The following is a 26,428-nucleotide window of genomic DNA, read 5'->3' on the forward strand; positions in this document are numbered from 1 at the left end:
ATGTGTGAAGCCTACAATGCTTATTTTGGAATGCCTGTTGGAGACAAAGACATACCTTGGGCACCACATTTTTCTTGCGATTACTGCAAAAAGACTTTGGAAGGTAAGGTTTCATCGATCATATTATTTAAGCTAATCTTAATTATATTGAAATTGATCTATTTGTATGTTTATGGTTACAGCAAATTAAGAATTGGTTATTGGTTTTAGGTTGGTATCGAGGGGAGAAAAGGGCGATGAAGTTTGCTCTTCCAAGGGTATGGCGGGAGCCAACGAACCACACAGATGACTGCTATTTTTGTATGGTTAATCCATCCCGACGCAGAGCTGGAAAAAACGCTCCTGCTATTGCTTACCCAAATATTCCTTCCTCAATAGCTCCGGTGCCACACTCAGATGAACTGCCAGTGCCTAACCCCCCCCCCTCCCCAAGAAATGAGCAACTCTAAAATGAAGACAGTTTGGTAAATATCCATTTCCTATAGGGTAAATTAGTATAACCATGCACAATATTGCACTTGCACATACTAGCAAATTCAAAAAATTACCCTCCTAACCACAAAATCAATGTTTGGAATGAACTATATTGATTTTTGGAAGTTTCTAGGTGAGAGAGATCAGGAAATATAAATTAGAACCCGGGAACAAAAATCGTGTTACACGGTGATAATTATTCAATTAAAAAATAACAAAAAACAACATAAAGCAATCTAATGCTTTTAAGTGCAAAAGTTAAGATAAGTAGCTCAATTTTATAATAAAATGTTAAAGGAAAATACTTTTTTCGACACAAGTAATTTGACTCAACTTAAGTCAAGTCAAGTCATTAAAACACAAAATGACAAAATAAAAGTTTAAAACTTTACTTGAGAACGGTCGACCTAGGTGTGCCAATGTAAAAATCACGAGCGATGTGCAAACATCGCATCATCTTGATTTAAAAGGTATGTTTACTGCGACAACAAACTTAAATGGAAAAACTGTAATGGCAGAAGTCAGGACCACGAACATTAAGGTGTTGTAAGAAGGAATTTCGTTTCTATTGACTTTTGGACAATAAAATCAGACTATGTTCATGGTTCAAATTTGCTTTGAATGTAGGCCTATAAAGCAAAAATCGACGGAAAGCATGATTGTCAGCATTTGCGCAGACTAGAGTTTGAGCAATATGTAAAATATGTTAGAATAGTTTAATACTGTACTAATATACTTTGAATGCCGACTATTTGTTGTAAGAGGCCATATTCATTTTAGGCCTGTAGCATATTTTAGGCACAGCGCGTAAGGCGACAAGCCAATATTTGTTGTGGAAATGCTCTCATAATATACGCAACTCGAGCTTTTTTGCTGTGTCTCTAAACAATTCCGTTTCAAGAATTTAAAACACCAATAAATTCTCCTTACCGACATAGGACAAACACAAAGCTTGGCTATGGTTTGCCCTATGAAGTATGTAACTTTGTTTAAACGTACCGCCTCAGTGCATTTCAATGCTAGCAACTTATAAGCAGGTAACTGGTTGTCACTAAGGCGAGAAGTTATTAAAGCAAAGTCGTAGGCCTAATAGAACCCTGGCTAAATTAAAGTAGCGGTACGGTACTCTAACGTTAGTCAAACTTATCAAATACTGTTCTTATACTGTGAACCACCGGTTTCATGAACACAACGAGTGGTTATTGTTTAAATTTTGTAAATCAGTTTTAACTTCGCAACTATATTTTAGCTGCAGTACGCTGTAAAACAAATGGAAAATGTGAAAGTAAATTCAAAGAAGGCTAGGCAATCTCGGCCAACCAGCAGCCGAACGGAATCAAGCAATTCCTCGACTGGCAGCAGCGTAATTAAGTGGAATCCTGTGTCACCTAAGAACGTAATTCGAGAGATCACCTGTTTGACATGTGGTTGCATCGGCATTCACACAAAAGACTGCTCGGAAGATCTTATCGACTCTATAAAAAGGCAAGACAATAAATTTGTGGTTTTCTCGCTAATTTTGTCGTGTATTTAATCAATTAAACGAGTACGAAAATGTGTCATTTGATCGCCTTTTTTAACAGTTGTGCGTTCTACAATGGTAATTCAACTTCGAAACGAACTTCGTAATTGCGTGCCTGTTTGCTTTCTTTAAAAATATGTGCCAAGTTAAAGGGTCAGGGATCAGGGCCGGATACAGGATTTTTGTTCAGGCGACAAATCAAAATTTCAGACATAACTTCCAAAGTTACATAATGATGCGACGTAACAAATCGAGTTATTTTAAGATGCGTGTTGTTTTCAAACGAACTGTGTGATATGCAACTGAAGCAACTACTGGCGTTAAAGCGAAAAAAATTTAGATGGAACTGACTTATTTTTTTACCTAGAAACAGATTTAATACAGTAAACTCTTAAAAAGATCACATTACTAGATACTGTATCTATGAAGGCCATTAACACCACAGCTGAATGGCTAGACCGAAAGCGCACAAAAAGTTGGCATGAAGAGCAAAACGCAAACATAAAGAAAAGCATACATTGTGTTAATCTCGTTCTAAAAAGTTGGTTAGGTGTTTCTAGATAATTTAGCAGAAATGACATTTGTAAAAAGTTTGATGCCAAACAGCGCTAGTTTGAGGACACATAATACAGGTAATAAATACATTACACGGCGCCTTTAGGCTGATCAGATTTCTTTGAAATAGTCAAAACATTGCATTGAAAATAAATTTTAGATAGTTGAAGATAGCAAAATATATTTTTTGGAGGGAGGAAGCCTTGTGCATCCCCGGTACTTACATGGTAAGTATAACTCATTAACAGATTAAAGTGGTGAATACCATAATAGCAATCTCGTTTTATAAGGCATCGTTCTTCTAGTTAGTAGAGCTATTTCAAATATTGTTTCGTCTTATAATGTTATTACGTTATTAAACATGTAAGAATATAAAAACTGTTAAAAGTTTGATTTTGTCCTGATAATATTATTCTAGTATTGGCTACATGTTAAATATTTAAAAAAAAATTGTTTTTGTGTTTATAATTTGTTCGTCCTCGCGCATGTTTAATCGCTTTTCTAAAAGATGGGCAGCGATAAAAGCTCGAGTGAATACTACGACGAGGTTTTAGCTGAAAAACAATCATTGCTTTGGGCCGTCAAATAGGTCATCAGCACTCGCTCAAAGAGAAAAACGCAAGGCGCTGTGCTCAAAAGAGAAAAAATGGCTGCGCGTCTGAGTGAGGAGCTTCAGAATGCTTTGAAACAAGTCGCCGAAGCGCAGATCACTATAGGATTCCGCGTTTGTTTTCGTTTATGCGTTGTTTGAATTTTTCATTGTTCGACGACAGTGTCGGTTTGTTTTGGCACCTGGAGTATAAATATATAGCTTTATAAGAAAACAGAAAGCGGTGAAGCGATGCAGGTGTTTTCCGGTTATACCTGGATCATTGGTAACAGTAAACGTTGTCATTTAGTTATGCAACCGACATTTTATAAATATTTGTCTATAGTAAGAACATAGAAAAGCAATCCTAGCCGTTCCAAACTTCAGACTTACTTTATATTAAATTAATAGGCGATAGTGCAAGATAAATGTGTGACTTACTTTCGTAGAGTAATATCAAAATTTATAATTAACTTTCCCGCGGCAAGTGTGTTGTAGTGTTTATTTAGTGCTCGAAATTGCTTACAGCCTGTTAATTTGTTTCCTATCCTTATTCAGTTGCACTGGACTTATTTCGCTGAACGCTAAAAACAAGCACATAAACAAGGACCATTTCCTCGAGAGTGCTGCTACTTCAACGCGAAGTAGTGACAGTTTTGTCAGAAAGAATTTTGGATATTACAATTACGACATCGACAGTTCGCCGCAAAGACAGCGTAAAGTAGCCGGCAAAGACTTTGCGTATACTGGTCGAAAGCAGGACCCAACCTTAATTACCGCTCTAAACATCAGTAACAGCAGCAGCACCACAGTTGCTGGAATATCGCCTGTCGCAGTCTCTCGTGAAAATTTTGCAGCGTCCACGGATGATTGCCCCTCTTTCGAATGCGACCAACCTTCGTCGAATGACAAAGACCTGAAGGGCAGTGAAAGCAAAAGGCCAATCGTCGACGGCAAGTCCACCCAACAGCGACCGGCCAACATCGAGGTTACTGCGAAAATGAAAACCAGTCCTGGCAAGAAACCCGTCCGCGTTCACCTTTTAACCGGGGAATCCATTCTCCTCGTTTTTGACGTAGGTCGATTTCGTACAATGTTTTGTGCTTGCTTTGAAATAATCGTTATCTTAAGAGGTGTACATTTATTTTCAAAAATTTATTTTTTTAAATGAGGAGTTTGGCGGCTCTAACATATTATGTTAGGTTATATTAAGCGGTGCGTTCATCAATACACTATTGTTAAATGTTAGCAATTGAACCTCAACCCTCCGCCTGTCTAACATCTAAGTAAGGGTTCTCCAAAACTCTAGACTTATGACCCACATTGCCTTGTTCTGATATATCATGTGTAGCGATTTGCGTTCACCATATACTTATTTTCTACCAGGCGAAGGCTACCACAAAAGATGTGTTTGACCAAGTTTGTGCTCTGCACTCTATTAAGGAAAGTCACTTTTTTGGATTATCTGCTTTTATTGGTGAGTATTTGGGAAAGTATTGCCGTTTACACCACGCTTGGACAATTTCCAATATTAACTTATCTTTCCAGAAAACGAGCACCGCTTCATGGATCCCAAACAAAGGTTAAACAAATACGCACCCAAGGAATGGGGAAAGGAATTGAGGCGAAGGGTAAGAAACGCTAATCTTATAACGAATTTAGGGTTGCCGTGCCGAAATGTCGAGGGCATGTTTTGTGGTTTTGAAAGTGAAGCAAGTTACAGTTGCACAATAGTCGCGCGCCGCCCTCTCAAACGTTGTACTTGGCATCGCGCAGTCGCTGCCACTTCAATTCCCTAAAACGAGTTCTCACAAACCCGACACCGTGGCTGTTTGAACCGTGGCCGTCACGTGTCAAAGGGTACTATACGCAATCGAGAGGCGGATTGCAACCGCAAACAAGAGAGCCATTCCCAAAGCGCTTTGTTTTCACCGAACTCAAGTTTATATCCTTTGGCCGACGGGCTATTGAGCCGCTCGCGTCGGTGACGTTGAGTAGGGTGCTCGAAAGCATTGTATCAACTTAATCTTCCGGTTTTACTCGGGTTTTTAAAGAATGGCTGATCCCGATTTGTGATATCTAAGGAGGGCTGAATAGACTAGCTGAAATGCAGATTTACGAGTTTGCATATCAATTAATCGCATTTCGATTAGAAGTGGATAAAGTGTAAATTTGGTGCATACGTTTCATGCGTTTGAATCAAATCATGTGTTTAAGAGGGGCGTTTTACTCGCTTCTGTTTGGCAAAATTGCAACAACCGTATTCTACATCATATAGACAGGCAATGACGTCACAGCAGCGGACAAGCTGGACATGTTTTAACATATCCATTGTCTTGCCACATTCCTCCCAGTAGCTGCCGCTTCCGCTTTGGTCTCTTTAAGACTATCAGCGCAGTTCGGGTTAACTTTAGCTCTCTGCGCATTCCGCAGTTGCTCGTAAACATTCATTAGCGCGCTTGTCGTGGCGTCGCCCTCCTTTCCAAGTATGTCAGCCGCAGAGCAAACGATAACAGGCGTTCGGTTCAAAATGTTCGCGGCAATATGCCCGTGTGGGCATAGCGAGCGCAGAATGGTCAGAGCGATTGACCAGCAATGCCCGATCCAACTGAATATCACTAGGTTTTTTAACGTGCGCGTTCAGCTAGTTGACGCAGAACGTCAAAACCGGTAACGACCCACTGTGAGCGATTGGCCGGCGGCTTGCAAGGGCCCCGGGGTCAATGCTGCGTTTCCGCTGCCGATAATTACGCCAACCTGTGACACCATCAAACACGCGCTAATTAGGCTTGACCTCCCGAAATTTTTGGTCGCCACCCATCCTGTAATTCTCCCGAGGAAAGTCCTTAAGTGGTCGCCCGTCAGGGGATTTGTAACACACTGTTCTAATTCTTCTGCGAAGCATGTACTTCGCTTTATTCTGTTTCGTCGCAACCTGAAACAGGAAACGCTAACTTACCGCGGATATCATGAGTACAAAATCAATACAGACAATACCATGTTGTTTAAAAGAGACCAAACTACGCTGTTTGTGTCTTTTTCCAGAGGATATCCCGCTATGCTGGTTATTTAAAGATAGGTTCTCTGTTTTGGCGTGCCATTGCGCCTTGAAACCGCTGCTTCAATGTCGGCTTTTCATTTGTAGCGAGGCGTGTTCGTGCTATTTTGGGCAACAATATATTCGGGGCACGCAATATTACGTCAGAGCGCAGCTATTGTTGTTTTCAAACGCCATAATAGAACTGCGGTAATAAATATCCCGCTTCATTAAAAGAAACAAAATAGATTGATTCTATTGCGTGTTTGCAGGATTCAATATTTAGTCGTGTCGAACTAATTAACATTTTTTTACATGTTTACCCTTAATTTTTATTTTACATGTTTACCCTTAAGGTCACGCATACTGATGGTGTCGTATCACTAAATAAAGTAGTTTTGTAAACGCTGTAAAAGTTTTTTTATCAGTGCTACTTGCAAATTTTAAAACAAACCTGGAACCTAAACATACATTAAATGACATATAATGCAATTACAGGACAGCGACCTCAGCGTGCAACCCTCATCCATTTTCACAGTTCAGTTCCAGGTCCAATACTTTGTCGAGCATCCGAAGCTAATACGGTAAGCCGCGACTTATGGTGGTTGGATTTGCCCGTTTAAAAAGTTTGACTATTTCGTTTTTGTTTAAATCTATGTTGGGCGCTTTTAAAGTGTTGCAAAGCCAAATGTTCAACATCATTTTGTGGATAGGACCCCCAGCGGTTTATATCTGAGACAATGTTTTCTACAAGTCTTCCAAACGCATAACCTAATCCCATGCCAACTGTAGAAGTCGTGCTGGTGCTGATCCGATTATCATCCAAGTTGCGTGTTAGGATTTCCTGATCGCATATATCATATTTAGGCCCGAGCGTATTTCACGAAAACCATTTTAATTGTTTTGTGTTCCATCACGCAAAAGCGTTCGTCGTCTGAAACATGCAGAATTTCGGACGTGAGCAAACTTGCAACTCATTTCGTGCGGAAACATTGGCGCGCGTTGCATATGTTGTTGGAAAATATCGCCGGCGGGTATTGTGAGCCGCCAACCGACAATACGGTTCCTCGCAAAAGCCCTCCTTACCGCGAGAGAGTTTAGAACGCCCAGAAAAGCTCGCCTATTGTGAGGCGACCGCCATTCCAGCACCTGGGCGCATTGTTATGAGAAATCATCGCCAAAGCGCCAATCGTCCCTTTGACTGGTCCTTTGTGCCGGTCATTGGCGCCGTGTAGTATAGATTGGGACGCGCGATATCACGCTAACTATGGGCGGTACAAGCGCTTAACCGCCAATCGCGCGCGTGTGTCATGAATAGTGCTTCGGCAAGGGTGGCATTTTTGATGAGTGACGTAACGCACCTGTCCTACTCTCTCATAACTGACGGTGCGCAGCGCTGTACAGTCACGCAAATCGCGCCGTGATTCATCGGGTAAAATTTCGCCATACGAGCACCATTAGTCAAGGTGCCCGCCCCCGAACCTCATAATTCACTAATTTCTGCATATATACACTCACCAAAATGTAATGTGACCCCGATTTTACCTTTCAGTATCTTAAGCTGCTGCCTAGCTACGTTTTAATATGACAAATTTTGATTACCATTGAAGTTAGGCATACCTATATTAAAAAACTGTTTTGCTATTTTTATGCACATTTCATCAAACTTACGACAACAATTTCATTCTGCTAGGTCACTCAACAAAACCTGTTGTTAACCATTACACGGAAAGCCGTGTTAACCGATTTTAAAGTTGCCTATTAACGCTTGGCCAACGTATAATCGGAAGCAATTCGAATCTTAAATTGTCGTAATCTTGCGCGCTTTAAAAGGGTGATTTTGCTATCAGCAGCACGTGTTCAACCCACACCTTAAGCGCCACGATTATTTAGTGCTTTCGCTTGTATCACGTTTGGTAACTAGGGTAAGTTCGGACTTTTCCTGGGGTTAACAGGTTTGTTCGTTCGTCACTGGATAGTGCATTGTGTGGCAGTTGCCCGACCCTATACTTTTGATTAATTGCCCATAACTGATGCACAGTTTTTGTTTTGCCGTTAAATTAATAATTGACAACGATTTCCAAACAAATGTTGCCAGTTAACCCAAGTTAGTTAGAGACTTACTGTTAATTTCCTTTATGACTGGAAAGGCGAAATGTATTAAATGTTTGTAATTGAAAAACGCGGCATGAGTTGTGCTGCTTTAAGAATCAATCATTTTTGTAGTTTAATCACGTCTTGTAATCGCAGTTGTGGCTATTCAAGGTAAAATGTGTCGTACAATGCGATTCGAGTGCTTTTGAAATGCGATTTTGCGAATACTTCACAACAACGCTAATACATTGTGCGGCAAATAGCGGCGGAGATGACTGGCGCATGTGCAACGTTATACATACGCGATATGAATAATCGTGTCCCCGTCAGCAGCAGTTATCGGCACACCACTACAAAGCGCGTATCACCGCGACAAATGTGTATTGTGTCGTCACGCGTATTAAAAAATACGTGTAGTCGTACTCGTGTGTGAAGATAGTCGCGGCTAATCTCTACGCCTTATTGATTGCGCGATTTTGCGCGAAGTGCGAAATTAATCCTCGAGACGACGAGCGAGAGAACGCACAGCGCTGCTAATTGGCGAAATCTTGCGAAAGGGCTGACCGGTATGTCCGCTGCTGTACGTCGTGTCCTGGTGTGTTCTCACGGCGGCAATCTGCGGGATTACCTCCGCCGTAAATCTCGTCGTTGTGTAAGTCGCGTCGAAAATTGTGTCGGCGATTACCCAGCCTCGTGTGTTGACTGGTAAATAAACGCAACGAGCAACAACACGTTCAAGTTAAAATTCTGTGCGCTTTCTTGAATCCTAGTTCACTGACAGAGAAGCAACGGACAGATCACAATGCTGCGTCGCCACGGGTCAGTTGCTGTTGTGCCAGCCAAATGACCCCGGCACGAAATTGGATCCCTACGTTTTACGCTTGGGCTGCAAAGTACCTAAGCGGTGTTGCGCGGCCCATGCAGGTGACCTGAATGTTCTGCATCGATTCCTCTGGAATTTTAAACGATAGACACAGCGGAACCCTTGCAAAGCTTGCTTTCGACAAAAGTCAAAAAAATGATATCTGCCTTTTGCCCTAGTTGTCTGGAGCGGGACTAAGATATTTTTTTTCACAGATTGCATCACAAAGTAACGTCATAACGTGACATAGTTAAACAATAATCTTGAAAACACTTGCTCGAGCAAACTCGTGCGTTAAAATCCTGTCTTATCGCGCAAGCGCAAGAAAAACTATGTTCATTTTGTTTAAATTTGCAAAATTTTTATTTTAAAGGAAACTAGATGCATTGAGCACACAACATAGATTAGAATACTGCCCATTTTCATTTGAATTTGCAGAAGTTGCGATTTGTAAAGTTGATGAGTTCATACTGAGAAACATACTACACTATGTATGCGCAACGTTGGGCCGAATAAAATTACTTAAACGAGCAAAATCGCAGTCAAAGTTCACAGTTCGATGCTGTCAATTGATTTTTCCCTGTCAACAGAACTTGGCAGTTAAGTTAGGATCGAAACGCTTCGCTTTCCACTGGCTTTGTGTCACTTTGTGCAAAGATGGACCGCGAGCGTAAACACGGCCATCGAGAGATTCACACTACTATAGAACAATAAACCACTTCACAAGACAGCGGCATCTCGCATGAAAGGCCACTCACTTGAAATCGGCTTTGGCGTGGCGCGCGCTCGCAAGTACCGACGTTGGCCGCGATATGATGGAATGCCATTGTGGCCAATATCAACTTGTCATCTTAGGGCGAGATTAACAGACCGCGAACGGCCTTCCCGCCACAATGGGGTGTTTTAATGGCGCACTCGAAGCCAACCTACAGGGATGGACGGGGACCTTCGCTTTGTTGTGATAGTGCCCACGCGATTCGCCATAAAAATATGCCAGTCGAGCCGGGCTTTTTTACATTTTTAACTAGTTTGGAGAAATCACGCTACGACTGTTTCAACCCCGCTGTACAGATTTATGCCTCGGAAAAGAATTGAATTGTACCATTTGTACGTATCGCAGCGTGACTTAAAATATGTAGAAATCGTCCCCAGTGCTTTCAAAACGCCCTGTGTGGTGTAAAGGAAGGTGTATCTGAAACATTGTACTCTTGCAAAACAATATGTTAGACGTTTTAGCTTTACACCCATCTCCTATAGATTTTCCAGAAATTAGTTTGTTGGGCTGTGGCGCCGACGTTTCTGAAGCAACAAACGTCAGCTATGTTTTCGCTGAATTTATTTTCCTTTCGTTCGCGTTTGTGTACTGACACCTGTCCGCTAATGTGTGTTGTTTGTCATGCACTCGTCCGTTAATTGACCGCCGCCCTCCCAACGCGCTTTGTATTGAGACGCGACCTGCAAGACCAGCTCATTGTTCTCTTTTGTGCATTGACCAGTTGCACAGTGCATACTCGAGTGCTTGTTTACGCGCGTACAAGTTTACCAGTTCACGGCTCCTCTGGATTGCAATTGCGATCGGCAGAGACATTTGTTTGTCCAATTAGCACCGAACGGTTAAGTACACTTTTAAATCGAATTAGAATTTACTAATGTTACGATAATCGAGCTATTTGATCACCCATTGTCACTAATGACGCGCGATTTCTTAGGAGATTAAACAGTATGTTTGTTCGTTTATTTTGTGTGTTTGGATTGCTTTTTCACTTACTTTGGCCTAATGAATCACGGTTGTGCGGAAGCTTGTCAATTTTACAATACATCTGTCGTCCAACAGTCCCACATGATTTCATATTTAACAGAACACTTTCTAAGATTTTAGAACACCATTTAGTTCAGTAGTTCTTAACCTATGGGTAATTACCCACATTTGGGTAGTTTCAGGATAGCAGGTGGGTAATCAGCTGAACCAGAATATTTAGAATTATTTGTAACAAACAATGTCACAGCTGTAAGTGGTAAAGTTTTCTACTTACATTTTTTGATGCTTTAAGTCCGTTTGAAACAACCAAACAATCACAGCGTTATTTATCATTTTTAGAATTGTTTCGTCATAGTGTTGCTTTAAAATCAAAATCCCAAATCAATAGATAAAATTAGATTTTGGGTAATGGCACTTCTCGGCAGAAATGTGTAATAAGGGAAAAAAATTTAAGAACCCCTGATTTAGTCTGATGGCGAACCAATTTTGCCAAACAAGAGCAAACGCTTGTGCGGCGGACAACAGCTAAACAACACAATCTTAACGTCAAACTCTGCCTTTCCAGAGACCCGAACTCGCGCCACCACTACTACCTTCAGCTGAAGAAGAACCTGCTTCAATCCAAGGTGCCCTCCCAAGACGAGGAGATCCTAACGCTTGCCGGCATCTCGCTCCACGTCGACCTCGCTAAATTCGACCCCGAAGTGCACCTGGGGCGATACTTTGACCCCAACGAGCACGTGCCCGCATGGGTGAGTCGGCACTTAGCGAAATTGCACCCGGCTGAGGTTAAATTTAATTAAAATACTTTTGGAAAGTGCGATGGTATTCAAGGTGTTCATGACTAATCGAGCGCCTATTACTCCGGGCGCTTCTTCAATAGTATTTCGATTTAAGATCTGGGATCGTTCTTCTCTGTTAAGAGACGATATACCTCGCAGCTAGTAATTGAAATTCCACCCGAAATTCACTTTTGCTATAGGAATGATATTACCGAGTTACTTGCCAGTCCGCCACACCGCCCGCAATTTTCGAATTCCGCCAAAGACACGGCGTGCTGTACGCATTTAGTTCGTCGCTTTTTCTTTACCCAAACCTCACCTTTCCCATTCTTTGTGTCACAAACAGTTCTCGAAGAAGTGGACCCTGGATTACATGTGGTCGCACTTGCCTGCCTTGCACGCAGACATGGCGGCCACGTCAACTTTTGAGGCCGAAGCCGATTACATCACCAGAGCATCGTGCATCGATGATGTCCCCGTTCATTACTACAAGCTTTACAAAGTGAGTAATTTGGCAGTAGCAATAAATGTGTGACAAGTTGAGCGGCTACTTCAAAGCTTATGGGCTCGTTAAGTGTTCTGAAAATAGCTAAAAATGGACGAAGACAAAAGAAGCCTGGTTGGTTTTGATTTTTTTCATGATGACTGTACAACGAATGCAAAACGGTCCAAAAGCCTTGCAATAAAAGAAAGCCTGGCGTTTTGTTCTAAATTGGCACATATAAATACTTAAAAAAGATCTAATTAAAGTACGGCAAGTGCTTTCGGAGCACGTACAAAACCGGTCCATCAAACCTCACTGAAAATGCCATTTTCACAATTCCAAAGCGTGCTAATTCAATTGTATTGAAGCGCTTTAGCCGCTAAAGATCGTTGTATGGTTCTAACCAATTAAAATAAAATCGCAATAAAACACTATAAACAATGACGGATCTTAGGGCAGCGGAAATTCCGTATTTTGCATCTTTGAGACTTTATTTAGCATCAGCAATGGTCGATTGCACTGCTCCCCCTGACGCACAATTGCCCTTTTACGAGACCGTGGTGACGTAACAATGCTGCTTTATTACGCCGGGATTGGCAGCTTGTGGGCGAAGAAATTCGTTAAGGGGCACTCAGTTCAAAGCGATCCCATGTAAAGCTTGAAATCCTAAAAGCGAATTGATTCAGATCGAACATCGTCTTCGATTTTTGTGCCGCAGCAGCACTTAGTTGTTGGTAAAGTTTCACTGAATACTGAAAATACGAAGTGCTTGGTGTTGGCGGCTCAAGTAAACCTTTTAGTGAAATAAATCAACCGTCCAAGGCAAACCTGCGGCACGACAGTTTAATTGAACTTTGATTGTATTTTCATTATGATTTATTTAAGGTGACAATTGGCGACTTGTGTGCCTCGTTAATCAGTTGAGTCAACCTTACTTTTTCAGTAATATTGATAATTAATCTTATAGATGCTTTTTTGCACGGTTCAACAGGTAAAAGAGACGCTTTGGTGACCTCGCAGTTTAATTAGATTACTTCCTGTCAAGTTGGCGGAGGGTGGCTTATAATTAGGTTTAAACCTCATCGACCGAAGACCGTGAATAACTGCCTGTTGCGCAGAAATACCTTTCCAGTTAGAGTGAGTCGTTTCTTAGGTAGGATTAAAACTGTTTGGTTACCCACGAAACAATAATTTGTATCGCACAAAAAGGTATACAATCCACTATGCGGTCTACAAGTTTACCTATTAATTTAATGTGGTACAACCTTCTCTCGCCCGATTGTTGTACAGTGCTGTTTATACTTTAGTTTTCGCATACAGCTTCGCCAAAATCTCTGAGCTTGTTTTCTCGGTTACAAGGCAATCAATTTAATCACTTGAACCGACGTTGCGCCGTTATTAGAGACGATTTGGCATCGTTGTTCTTTCCACAACAAGTGTTTAATTCGCCATCGGTTAGATGTGGCTGGGTCGAACCGCCAATCGGCGCCGCACGAAATCGTGACCAGCGTGAAACTCGCCAACCTCGTTGGGCGGGCGTTTATCGTCGACAATTTCCACCGAAACACTTACAAGCATATCGGCCGAGTGTGTGTCAAGGACTGAGTGAATTCTGCTTCGTGCCAAAGTTGCTCGCAAAGTGCTTCACGTAGTGTTCAATTGGATTCGCTGTTGAAGCGATGCGAAGGCGCACAGTTCACCGCAGCCACTGTTATTGTTGTTCACAGCGCCAGAATCGTTACAATACCAGCAGTCAATGGTGCGTTGACGTAATGTAGTACTGCCCCGCATTTTATTGTGTGCGCCCCACGGTATATAGCGCTTCCCGGCTAACAAGGAAACCAAGCGCAAGTTTCCGGTTGTTTTTGCACCTGACTACTACGTGACGCTCGTGACGCCTCGATAGAGCGAGTTTTCCGATAAAAATGATCCGTTCCTCACGACTGGAAATCCTCTGTCGTCATAACGTTGAAGTCTGTGTGGCGGCGCTCCGGTGATTTAAACCTTGCAGCAAATCACAGCATGGCGGAATTGTGCCAGACATTGAGCACACACACGTATATACTCTCTCTTTCGCATATTTGGCGGCCTACCCGTCACCGTGGTAGACTTTGATGATGATACCAACCGGTGACGCGCATTAAAAAACGTGACGTAATAATTTTCGAAAGCGTTCTCTTCTCACCTCAAAATCACTCCCGTCCTTAGTGTATGTACGGTTTCGCACAATGAATATTTCTCAAAACCACCGTCGCGCAATTTAGACTGGTTAACCAAACAAAGGCAAAAAATATTAGCGGCGCCCTCCTTCGCCAGTCGGAGTCCATTCTCCCCGAAACAAGCATGACGAAAAGTTGCGGGAAATGCTGTTATTTAAGTACAGTGATTTTGCGGCGGTTTTCCGCTTTGCAAAGAGCGTCGCTACCTCGTTTGTGTTTTCAAGCGCTGCGATCTAACTGAGTTACAGTCGGCCGTGCCCGACATTTTCGTATTCTTTTTTTAGGCTCCGGTTACAATCGCGCCTTATGTTGCTCGTACACGAAATTCCTCGTAAACAAATAGAGAAAAAACGATTTTTCTATTTAGTTGCACATAATATGTAACATTAATAGTTTGCTGTCGCTACTATAAAGCAGAATCGCCTATTTTATCTGTAATTTAGTTTTATAACAACAATTACATATTTGAGAAATAGGTTAAAACTAGTTTTGTTGGTATGCAAGTTCTATGTTTTGGTTACCGTACGTTTTTATCGCTGTGTCTATTTCTAAAAAAAATGTCGCGTTTTGTTGGACAATGTCTTGCGGATTTATTGACGGTCCTCGCAGTTTTAAATTCTTGCATAAGATATTTCAACCGCAGACAGGAAGGACTTTTTTGTGCGGAATGAAGCTCCAGGTCGCGTGACAAGCCATGTTGGCGGCCTCTGCAGTTGAACCCGCGATTCCTCGCCTCAATTCGAAAAGTTTGCGACACAAACCGTCGGTAACCCGAGTCCCGCTCGGGGTTTTCGGTTTTTGTTCCCTTTCAAACGTTTCGCCGTTTTCGAAAGCCGAAACCCGACCTTACGTCATCAGATTTAAGTTCCCGTTGTTTGCCGCTTAACGACGCTTTACAACTGTGACGAATTAGATTGACAAGCGCCATTTTTTAAGTGTTTCGATCTTGGGCTCACTTCTGTCGTGTTGTGACCCCCCTTTTGAGTTACGCATATATTTGTGCACAGCGATTAGCTGCCCCGTTTTTATCTCCCATCGACTCACTTAAGGAAACATCGTTTACTTGTGATTTAAAACTTGTATGAGGTAGTGCGGTTTATTAAAGTAAACAAAACAAGGCATGTATAAATTATGTTCGCCAACTTTGAACTATAAATCCGTTTATTAAATGCAGATATATCTATATGTATTTACGCTTGTTTTCATATATATCGTTTTAGTTCCAAAAAGTGATCTATTTTTCAAGTGGTAGAAAAACGCCTTTCGCGCTTTCCCTACTTTTCGAGTAGAGTTGAAACGCAAACGGGCAACAATGCGCGGAAAACTCACTTGAAGCTCTAGATCCCCTTCTTCCTGTTTTTACCTGTGCGCTTGCCCAACGCCCCAGCGTGAGGCAACTCGAGATGATTTGCTTTCGTTTATAGGCGACTCATACGTGGTTTTTATTGCCCGAAACGAGAATACGACGATAGATGAGCGCAGACATCAAACGGCGCGTTGGCGATGCTCGATTGCTGGTGGATAATTTCAGCCGTGCATAAAATACGTACACCGCAGAAGGCATATTTTATTCACGACTGTATTCGATTCCATACGCCTAAAAGCATTTTAATCAAAATCAAACGAAATTCAATTCGTTTGATTAGGGAATTGAAAGGGTTTTAAGTTGTAAAAGTAATGCACACGATCACACAGTAATCAACACTCTTGTACTCACGTGGCTATGTTGACTTACAACAAGCCCATTATGCAATGCTCGGTGGCATTTTACTGTGCCACTTCAAAAGAGTAAAATGCTATTTTTCTCTAAAATCGAGCTTTGGCTGCACGCTATGCGGTTTAGGTGTGTCATGCTCTACAAATTGTTACCTGCAGGTGAGTCAATTTTAAGTCCTGCTATAACATTGGCGTACAGTTCATTCTCCAGTTATTTCAATGCATCGTAATAACCGACAGTACTACTTCCTTTTTGCAGACGAAGAGGGAAGTTGATTCGTCGGTCATTCTCGGAATTTATCACCAGGGAATTCGCATTCACCACGTCAAGGACGGAACACATCTACTTGATTTCGAGTTCCCCTGGGCAAAAGTCAAGCGTCTCTTCTTTACAGTAATTACATTTTTATAGCTAGCCGCTGTACTTTTGATGTTGCGACCAACTGAATATGTGCCGGCGTTTTCGCCTGGTTTTAAAAGGATAGAAAAGCAAACAAATCTCGATTTTAAGAATTTCTATTTATTAAAAGGTTAACCGAAATAAAATGTTGTGTCAGAAATAGCAAATACCCTTTAAACAAACAATTTATCAAAAGTGCTGATTTATTCATAAATCTGGACCACTTGGTTGGGATAAACCTATAATAAATGAGCCTATAGCACGTCACGCGCATTGACAAACATCAGGATTCCGAAGAATTTCGATCCGTTTCTTGTTAACCGTGTTTAGAGTACGCCCCTCTTCTATTGGCCTTTGAAAACCGGCAGACAGGTTACAGCAAGGTGCCGTTCTGCATAAGGCCGCAACGGGAAATCCAGCGGACACAAAGCCGCAGCGATTTGTCTCGTCCAGATAAACGCGTTCCGCTCGGTCGCCCTGCAATCGCCCCCGAATTCCTCTTTGTCACGCAACCCTATAACCCCATTGCTGCTGCCTATGCGATGGCCAATCCTAAACCTTGGGTTAAGTTCGGAGCTGGGCTTGCTTGATAACTGCGTAATGCACTGAACAGGATGCGCGACGTGTAGTCAAGCTTGACGCGGTGGCACCAACCGCGTCTCTGGCGTTTTCTGCGTTTTTAGCCACTTGAAACGAATTCCTCGCGATGCAAGTCCGACGAAGCTATACAGACGCGGTGCCACATGTTTCGTTTGGCTGCGAGCCTAATTGAATTCAGCAAAGGCGCTGCTTATGGTAGTTTATCTTATGGCGCCCCCTAAGAAATAGGTACGCCTTACGTAACCAAATATAAATAATACAGAGTTTTAAGGACAAATTTGGATTCTTAGGGCATGCCCCGATAGGAATTATTTTGTTTAGGCGTTTGACGCATAACTCCATATAACCTGAAATACTTGTAAAATGATGTTGGTGTGGATACGTCACGTATTAAGCACGCTAACCTAGTTCGAATACAACGTTTACCAAAAGAGTAAGGCGATGTCCAAAGTAGTAATGGCACAACGATTACTAATCCTTTCTCTCGTGTTTGTCCTCGGTTGCGACGTGGCATACCTTTTGCTTGTATGGTCAGTGATTGGAAAACACAAATTATTGGCTTTGCGCCCGGTCACTCTTCCGTATCAAAGCAAGGCCGATAACACCGAGAGCAAAAACGTAATAGCGCGCGTAACGACCAACGTGCTTGTTACCGCGATTTAGGTCAGAGTCTTCACAACCATTTCAACCGGTTAGCATTGCGATGTGCGACCGGCGTATTGGGCAAATTGCACGTTGGAGCGAAAACCTTACCGCAACGTGCTGTCATGTGGTCAGTGTCCACAGTCCAGAGTCAGTCGGCTTATCCGGTGTTTTTTCGCATGTGTTTGACCATTTTGTTGGTTTTTAGTTCACCGAAGTTTATAGCACCTCTTCAGGAACCTTCTTTAAATTGGGAAACTTTTGCCAATTTTAAAATGTTCGCTCAGTCAAATTTTATACTTACCTTTTTTATATTATTGGTCCCCAAAATAGCGAAAAAACAAAATATTAGCCACAATCAAAAATATGAAAAAAAACATTTAAGGAATTTATTAATATAGATCGCCCCACTAAAAGCACCTATCTTTGTTAACGTATTTTAGTATTCAGTTTTGCGGGCCTAACTTTGGGAAACTGTTGTCCTAACTCATAAAAAAAACAAAAAAAACAGCTCCTCTGGTAACTGAATTTAAATTTCAATTAAAATGATTTGATTTTTCTTCGGTTTATATTACTATGCCTGGTAGCAACAGCTTATGTAGTGTGTAATGTGACTTGTGCCATACTTACTGCGATAAGTGTAGCAAACTAACGGTCTTGTTAAATCGCAGGCACGCCGCTTCGACATTTACCCCGAGGACCAGCCGGCCAGTCGCAAGCTGAGCTACTACACGGGCAGCCAGTCCCGCTCCAAGTACTTGCTGCGTTTGTTGCGCGAGACCCACTCGCTCTACATGAGCCTTACTCCCTTCGTACAGCAAGTGAGGAAAGCTGACGGAAAACAAGGTGAGTTATAACAAAGGCTCTGTTGCTGTATATGGAGAGGCACGGTCGGTGGCATTGTTATCTCAAAACTGCTGCCTCGCCGATTGTTTGCGGTACCGGGTGCTGCATCGACTCCCGTGGTCAACATTTTAGGCGATATTTTAGTTTGAAAAGTAGCAATGTTACCTAAGCAAGGCTCGGTGTCTTTTTTGTATAGCGAAGGTTGACAAATCGTATTCTCGGAACTGTGATGAGTGTGATGGTTACATCATTCCTTTTTTAAGGAACGGTAACAAGCGCCCAACGAATCACTGTTTGTATTTTAACCCGTGGGATGGGAAAATGCTGGCGCAATACACGAGTTAGTGTCGTTTCCCCGATTGCCAACACATGTCGTCGCATCCGGCAAAAAACGCTTAACCTATCTATCGCCGGTGATTCAGCGCGGTGGTAATTGATAGATAAGCTGGCGGCTGCCCAGGGAGCCAACACTTTGCGGCCTTTATTTTTTCTGCGAATCGTCCGACGCCTCTGTCGACGCCCGGCAATATCTCTATCAGTTTGGTGTCTTGTTGCGCTCGCTTGTTGTCCATGGCGATTATCGCGAAGGGAAGCGCTGTAAAAGCATCGGCCGCTGGCCGCGTTTATCTTGTTGTGTTCGAGTTTACACCGTCCCCGGTATGCGTAGCAAACACAAGCAGCAGCGGCAGCCCTCGAGAAAAGAGACTTCACCGAATAATGTGTGGGGAGGACGGGCGCAAACACGCCAACTTTTTCAACATAGAAGCTGCTTCTTGTTTTGACTGGCGTGGCGGACCGTTTTAAGGGTCACTGAGGTCCGTCGAAACAGACGGCCGTACTTCTTGTTTGTCCCCGTCGCTTGCTACTACATGGCTCTCACGCAGAAGCAAAAGCGATGACGTCGTTTCTCTATTTATGGCGCGTCTCGAATTGCCCACATTTTACGAGCGACATGAGCACTAAGCACACGAATTTTTTAGATTTCTTGAGCAAGCGGTACGGGCATTTTTCTGAACGACAATACGCTTGATCTTATTCCGGCGCGAATTTCCTGACTTTTAAATGTAGATGACCAAGCTTGTATTTTGACAAGCGAGATATCCACAGTGACAGAACAGGTCCTACATCTCTCGTTGAGTTTTGTGTTTCCAAACATTTGAAATATAGCCTTGCACAGCATAAGGTCAATATCAATTTGCAGCAGATGGCAGCGCGTAATTAATACATCCTACCATCCATCATAACTCACGCAGTTGACATAGATAATTAATTTTCGCCGTTAAGGTAGGCTGGTTCAATGACGTAGACGAACGCAATACGACTCGTTCGCCAAGCCACCCTCATTACACAAGTTTCTTTAGCGCGGCCGCAAGCGCGTGCTGATGGCGTTTTCGAGGCTTGCTGGTTTATCGGCGCATCTTGCTTCCCCATTAACCGAAGCAGACCGGCGTCCCTTGATCTCTATCTAAGGATTCTAAGCCCTGGTTGGCAAGGGCCGCGCATTCCTGCAGCGTTAAGCGAGCGAGAGTGTTTGTGGTGCGTGAGATTAACCAGGCCGCGCCCGCTTGCTGCCCCCGAAAAGAGCCGTGGCGATGTTGCGCTAAAGATGATCCGGTTTTGTTCGTTTAGAAACGGCCGCCCGCTGACCGCAGAGAATGAGTTGTGATATAAGCTCGTCGGGCACTTTACGTCTTTACGGGCAAGTCCGCCGCTTACCATTTTAGTCATCCAAGCTATATTTGTACCCGAATTTAGTTGGCCTTTTTATGCACGTTTTACCAGTTTATTACCCTGATCGCCATGATTCGTCGTCCACGCGAAAACTGGCAGTAAAACCTGGTTCAAAAATGGGCGGTCTACTTTTATAAGTGGTAAATTAATAAATGCCTTTGTTTCAACCTTTAACGAAAGATCAGCCTGCGACGCCAAGTGCGCCTTTTTCGCTGTGTAGTGTTGCTGAAGTTTCGTTGCGCAGAATGAGAGATTAACGTGGCGGTAATCGGGCCACAAATGCGATTTTCGCACAAAAATTGTAATTTGCTGATTCGCTCAGTTGAGTCACGGCGGTTCAAGTGGCAGCCACATAAACTTGGTATCGATCTGTTTACTGTCTGTTTAGAAAGCATCAGAACTAAGAAATAAAGTATGCGTGTTTACTGAATCCTGCCTAACCTATTCAATTGAAAACGCACATACATAATGTTATATATATATATATATATATATATATATATGTGTATATATATATATATATATATACGCTTTAAGTACTTTATAATTTAGATTTCTTTGTTTGACGTTTGAACACTGTTTGCATTCCTATACCTTTCCGTATTCTGTTTTAGGTCGACGCCAATACCGCGAATCGTACATCAGCGGCCAAGATCTCGAAAAGATGACCGTGGGAGGAGAAAGATTGGTCGGTGAACTTATCATGGAAGGAGATATGAGCCCCACCTCTGCCAAGGACAAAGACGGTAAGAGACTTTATAAATAAACTACTTGTTTTAATTATTTTGAGTTCAAACATTAACAAAGAGTTTTGTTTCTCGAACTTTTGCCCTTATTAATCCAGTGTTTTTTTGTAACCTTATGATGTCATTTTCTTGGTGTTATTGATTTAACGCTTAAACCAATGGTTCTCAACCGGGTGCCGCGGCGCCTTGGTGTACCATTTCTAATGCTCAACGGTGGCGATAAGTATTTGATAATTTTTAAGAATCTGATTTTTGTTTATTTGGTAAGTTTCTTACTACAACTATTTGTGTACGATTAGAGACCATTACACTAAGTGACATTTTCCTACATGTTTTAAGTTAATTTTGTTGTTCCAGTTCCATTTATAGTGGCATTTCAGTAAAATATCCCAAAAAATGCCAAAAATCTACTTAGGCAGACCTATATAAAAAACGCCAAAAATCTATTTATTTTTTTACGGGTGCCGTGGACCATAAGAGGTTGAGAATCACTGGCTTAAACACTACAACGTATTTTAAGATGTGATTATGTTTGTTTATAGTAAGCGAAAAGCTGTACAAGTCGTACACGTCAAGTACCAGCCACGGCAGTTCACACACATCGGGAATCGAAAGCGACTCCAAGCAGAGGACCGAGGAAGAAGAAGATGGTAAGATTGACTTGTTTGTAAGCGCTCACTCTACCTTGACCTCTATTATGAAATGCACAGATTTTAGCTTCAAGAAAGGTCACAAACCCTAAAATTTAACTTGCTTGGATGATAGCGCGCCACTATTTAAACATAAACAAAAACAGTGTATAACGACAAGCTGCTAGCTTGTGCTAAACGGTAAATGTTGACGCAATAATAAACTGCAAGATTTGTTTGCTGTTCTTTCCACGCATGTGACTCAGGGAAACCCAGCGACCCGTAACCACAAAAGCCGCAGTACATTATCGGATTTCCATTCGTTTGTTTTCAACGACTCTCGATTTTTCTTCTACAGACAACGCATTCATCGACGATTTTGATCCGATTGAACGCGACTGTCCCCAGGGCACTTCGTCGAGGGGTGGCAAGGTCATCTACGTCACACAGGAACACTTGGAGGCACCACAGCACAAGAGCCTGAGCGTGACAGATTTGACAGAAGGCAGTCCTTGTGAATCGACTGAGAACGTATCAGGGGCATTGGCCGAACCTGGTAAGCTTTAGTTGCCGGAACATTTCAACGAATGGCCATTTGGATTCAAACAACATGTAGTTTAATGATATGTACTAACCTCGTTAAATTGTAACATTTGGTAATTGCCAATTGCGAGGGCAGTTATTATAATTGGCACACTCCATTTAATTGGGCTAAGAATTTGTCAAGGACCACATCAAGTATCGCGGTAACTAGTCGGAAACTGTGTACTTGGAAATTTCGACATGTCGAACAAAAAAAGAAAAAATCTCTCTTTAGATTAAACGTGGCATTGAGTAATGCGAAGTTTATCTTTGTGATTATTTATGTAGAGTTGGCATGAAACCCCATTCAGTAACATTTCATTAAATTGGTCTAGATATGACAGCTTGCAACCATCTTGACATGTTTTTTTCCAAAAATTGCTGCATCAACTCACATTCGTACAACGTCAATACAAATGTTTATAACGAAATATAAACTTCGCACAGCCACTAACTGAAAATTCTCCCCTAGAAACTTCCTCGGAATCGGCCAAGAGCGAACAAACGATCAAGGCAGACGTCCATGACCACTACAGCGTCGGTGACATCAAACTCAGCGACCCTAACGAAAACAAACCAGAGAGCGACGTGGACGAAGGTTACGAGCAGGTGGCGCACTACGCCGAGTTAGAGACTCCGCAGTCGCCGAACAGCAACGCCAACTCGAACAACTTCCCGCGCGGCGAGCTGCATTTGCTGGAGACCAACACTCTATCGCAGAAGTCGGCCACCATCCGGCAATCCGGCACCAGAAAGCACGAGTCGAAGCGAGAGTCGGCCGCTGATCAGCGCTCGCGCACGACTAGCTACGACAGTCTGCTGAGCGACAACAGCGTTGCGAGCGGCACGGACGCCAAAAACTTCAGCCCTCACACCGCCCTGTCGGCCAGCAACTCGACCCCGGAGTATGTCACCAGGCCGCGGCGCCAGGGATCCCGCACCTACTACGACGACACCAACACAATCTTTTTTGGAAACGAAAGGTATGGAAGTTTAACGTGATAAAACGTAGCTAAAGCCTCGTTAATATGGATTAAAAGTGAAATTGTGGCAGGCCGAGGAGTAGCTTAACTGAAATCAGTTGCCAACGATTTAATAACGTTTTTTTCTCGTAAACAATGTTTCACTTTAACGAAAAAAAAAACATATCAAATCAAGAAAGGAAAAAGATAAGTACATTACAAAGCTCATATATTTTAAAGACACTTACAAGTTACTAAGTTTAGGTGTAAAATATTCACGTCATGTAAATCGTAGCAGCAACATTCTTATAGATTTTAGTCTTTTTGTTAAGTTTAATGCGTTTTTTATACAAAATATTTGTTTCTCCTCTAGAACAAAGTCATCCGACCTCGACTACACCAGTTCATCTCAAAACTCCTCCGGCTACCCTCGCCACACTGTCACTGGAAAACCACCCAGCAAGCACAGCAACAGTGGCGAAGGTCGCAAGCACAGCCACCACCACCACCGCAGCAAAAAGCGCAACTCGTCCCATATGAAGCGGAGTGGTAGCATTGACTCATCGCTGCACAACAGCGGCCAGCAACTCGAGACTAGGGCGGAGAGGCGTGAAAGAAAGCAGCACCAGCGTCATCAGCGCCACAAATCCCTACAGGACTCGTCTGTTGCTGCTGGTTCTTCTATGCCCGATGGACCCCATTTCGGCGGAGAGCTTACCGCCAAGAAGAGCGTCGACGATCTGTACGAGACCCCGGCTCGCCCACTTAATCGCAGCCGGCGTCATCGCGACATCCCCGACACGCTGAACGCGGACACCATTTACCAGCAGGATCAGGAAAAACAGACGACACCGCGCGAGTATCACCAGAGATTAAGTGACGCCGGTCAAAACACTGAGCAGAAGCGCAACCACCGCCACAACGACCTTCAAATCCGCAGCGGCAAGCATCACTCATCGGGCAACGCCGTGGCCTTGGCAAACGGAAACGCTGGACACACACCCCGCAAACACGAGGTCCTGCTGCGCACGAAACTGGACAAGGGCGGCGAGAACCGACGCAGACCGATTTCTTACCACCTGTCCACCGGACCGCCTCCACCGCCCTACTTTCCACAACAGGGACAGAAGGCTTGCTACAACGACGCTGCGCTAACCTCACGGCCTCCCGTCTATATGGACTCCTTTAAAGAGGTGATCGTTTGATTGCCGTTTCCCTAAAGCCTTGTTTTTTTATTTTTTTTTACTTTATCGATATTGTTTCATTTTTATCGCCGCAGTATTGTGATATGTTTTTTTTGCTGTACAATTACGGAAGTGCAGCGGGACAGTGCACTAATTAATCTCGTTTGCAATGCATAAATATAGCCAAGGCTCACAAAACGATTTACCACACTAAAAAGTAAAACAGGACTTCTCGTTTCCCAGTTGAATACCCACTACTTCTTCATGCTGCCTTGTTTGTTTGTTTATTATTGTTTTTCTCATGTTAGTTGACTGGTTGCGTTAAAACGACCAAACAAAGTCAAGGAGTGCACAAGAAAAAGTGTATGTTCTACACTTGTGCCTTGCGAAACTCAAAAAGTGGTAATAATGATAATCTTGCCACGTCTTCCAATCGTTGTCTTGTTTTTCGTATGCCAGCAATCGTTGCTCACCTCGTTTTTAACTTAAAATATAATACATTTAAAAAAACTTATTATCTTTGTCGATAGGCTATTTGGACAGTGCATATTACTTCTATACATCGGCTAGGTATATTTAAGGCAGTTTTTCTTAAGCTTTACTATAGCCACTTGACCTTGACTTAAGTCTAAATTTAAGTGCTTTTGTTTAATACATTCAGTAAAATTGAGTAACTACGTAGCTTGCTATGGGAAATATTGCTTGAAATGGAACGCGTTAACCGATTTTTAAGTTTTAAGATTTAGATTTGTTACAGCAATAACTTATACTTTGGTAACCAGGGCCACAGAGTCGGAACTCGAGTAACACTTAAGTAAAAGTAAAGTCCAACGTGGGCATGCGCAGTCTAAATTTCAAAACTAATGAGGCCGAAAAATTTGAAATAGTGGAATAACATTTGCCAACCATGTATTGTGGGTGGACGACACCGGACAAGCAAATTGCTGAATTTGTTTTAGTTTCGTACACGTGTGAAAAAGGTCTACAGGCTGTAGAGTCGGGGCCTGACTCGATGAAATTGGTACAGTTGGGGTTATTTTAACTGACTCGCCAGCCCTGTTGGTAACTAATGACTTAAGACTTAATGATTTTAAAATATAATACCATAATTTTAAAATGACTTAATTATTATCCTTGCGTTAATTTACCGTAACTGCCTTATATATAAGGTCTGTGACATCAAAGTCACTGCGTCGTCGCAATTTTTAGGACTAGTTACTCCTGTCTAACAGGGAAGCAAACCTAGAAGCCGTCTTTAATGACATCATCGGGTATTATGATTCACAGAATCACAACTGTTCTCTAAACTGTGGTTTTCCATGTTGTAATATAGCGTAAAAGCTGAATAAATCAGTGCTAGAGTAGAAAACACGTTGAGATTTACGAAGTTAGCCGTAACTTCAGCAGCGGGATATTGCTTTCATCGTCTAAATCTGTGCTTTCCCTGGGATATTTTTTACATAAACCAGTGGAATTAACACGAAATTGACATCTTATCAAGGCAGTGATTTTACCTTATGCAATAATTCAGGTGTAACTGTATGAACCCTTCTTATTATTTAAAACCTATGTTGCGTTCAATCGCCGGAGCCAGAAGTATACATATACAACTTTTAAAGGGTGCGCGCCCCTTTGAGAATACGTAAGAAACATTGGTCCAAATATTTCCAAACGAAATATAATTAGAAACACCTTACATGGCTAGAAATGGATATAGTTTCAACTCTCTAACACTTTGTAAACATGCAAACGTGTAGACGAGTCGATTGTAACGGATTATTGCACTAAGACTTTCAGGACAGGGCGTGACTAGATTAGGGCTGCCATATTTTCAGCACCCAAAAAGAGGACATATTTTGCCGGCAAGTAAAACGAGTGTAAAATTGTTACGTTTGAGAAAAGCGTGCCATATCCACAAGTAATGCATTCAGCTTCGAAATTAATACGTCTTTTCAGTAAAGAGAGTTTTTCTCTTCGGCATTATAATTTATCGCTTATCTTGTTTTATGGTTG

General features: G+C 42.4%; 1 protein-coding gene across 1 annotated transcript; it reads left to right on the forward strand.

The window, feature by feature from the left end:
• LOC146167588 (uncharacterized) lies at positions 1–24,880 on the forward strand. The gene is made up of 14 exons (XM_083386101.1): positions 1–103; positions 3,629–4,215; positions 4,527–4,617; positions 4,689–4,771; positions 6,676–6,761; positions 11,458–11,644; positions 12,021–12,176; positions 16,353–16,487; positions 18,407–18,581; positions 20,927–21,058; positions 21,601–21,708; positions 22,046–22,243; positions 22,742–23,252; positions 23,605–24,880. Exons 1-14 carry the CDS (start codon positions 1–3, stop codon positions 24,434–24,436), a joined length of 3,384 nt encoding a protein of 1,127 aa, XP_083242227.1. The 3' UTR covers positions 24,437–24,880.
• The last annotated feature ends 1,548 nt before the right edge of the window (positions 24,881–26,428 follow it).

The sequence above is a fragment of the Ascidiella aspersa genome, chromosome 1 (genome assembly GCF_963924565.1).
Source record: "Ascidiella aspersa chromosome 1, kaAscAspe10.2, whole genome shotgun sequence".
Classification (NCBI taxonomy): domain Eukaryota; kingdom Metazoa; phylum Chordata; class Ascidiacea; order Phlebobranchia; family Ascidiidae; genus Ascidiella; species Ascidiella aspersa.

What these genes read in the sequence shown, in the direction of transcription:
- LOC146167588 (XM_083386101.1), top strand. Translation starts at nt 1, where the DNA reads ATGTGTGAAGCCTACAATGCTTATTTTGGAATGCCTGTTGGAGACAAA. An exon ending in CCATTCTCCTCGTTTTTGAC is followed by an intron (nt 4,216 to 4,526) that starts GTAGGTCGATTT and finishes ATTTTCTACCAG; the next exon opens with GCGAAGGCTACCACAAAAGA. An exon ending in TGGATTATCTGCTTTTATTG is followed by an intron (nt 4,618 to 4,688) that starts GTGAGTATTTGG and finishes TTATCTTTCCAG; the next exon opens with AAAACGAGCACCGCTTCATG.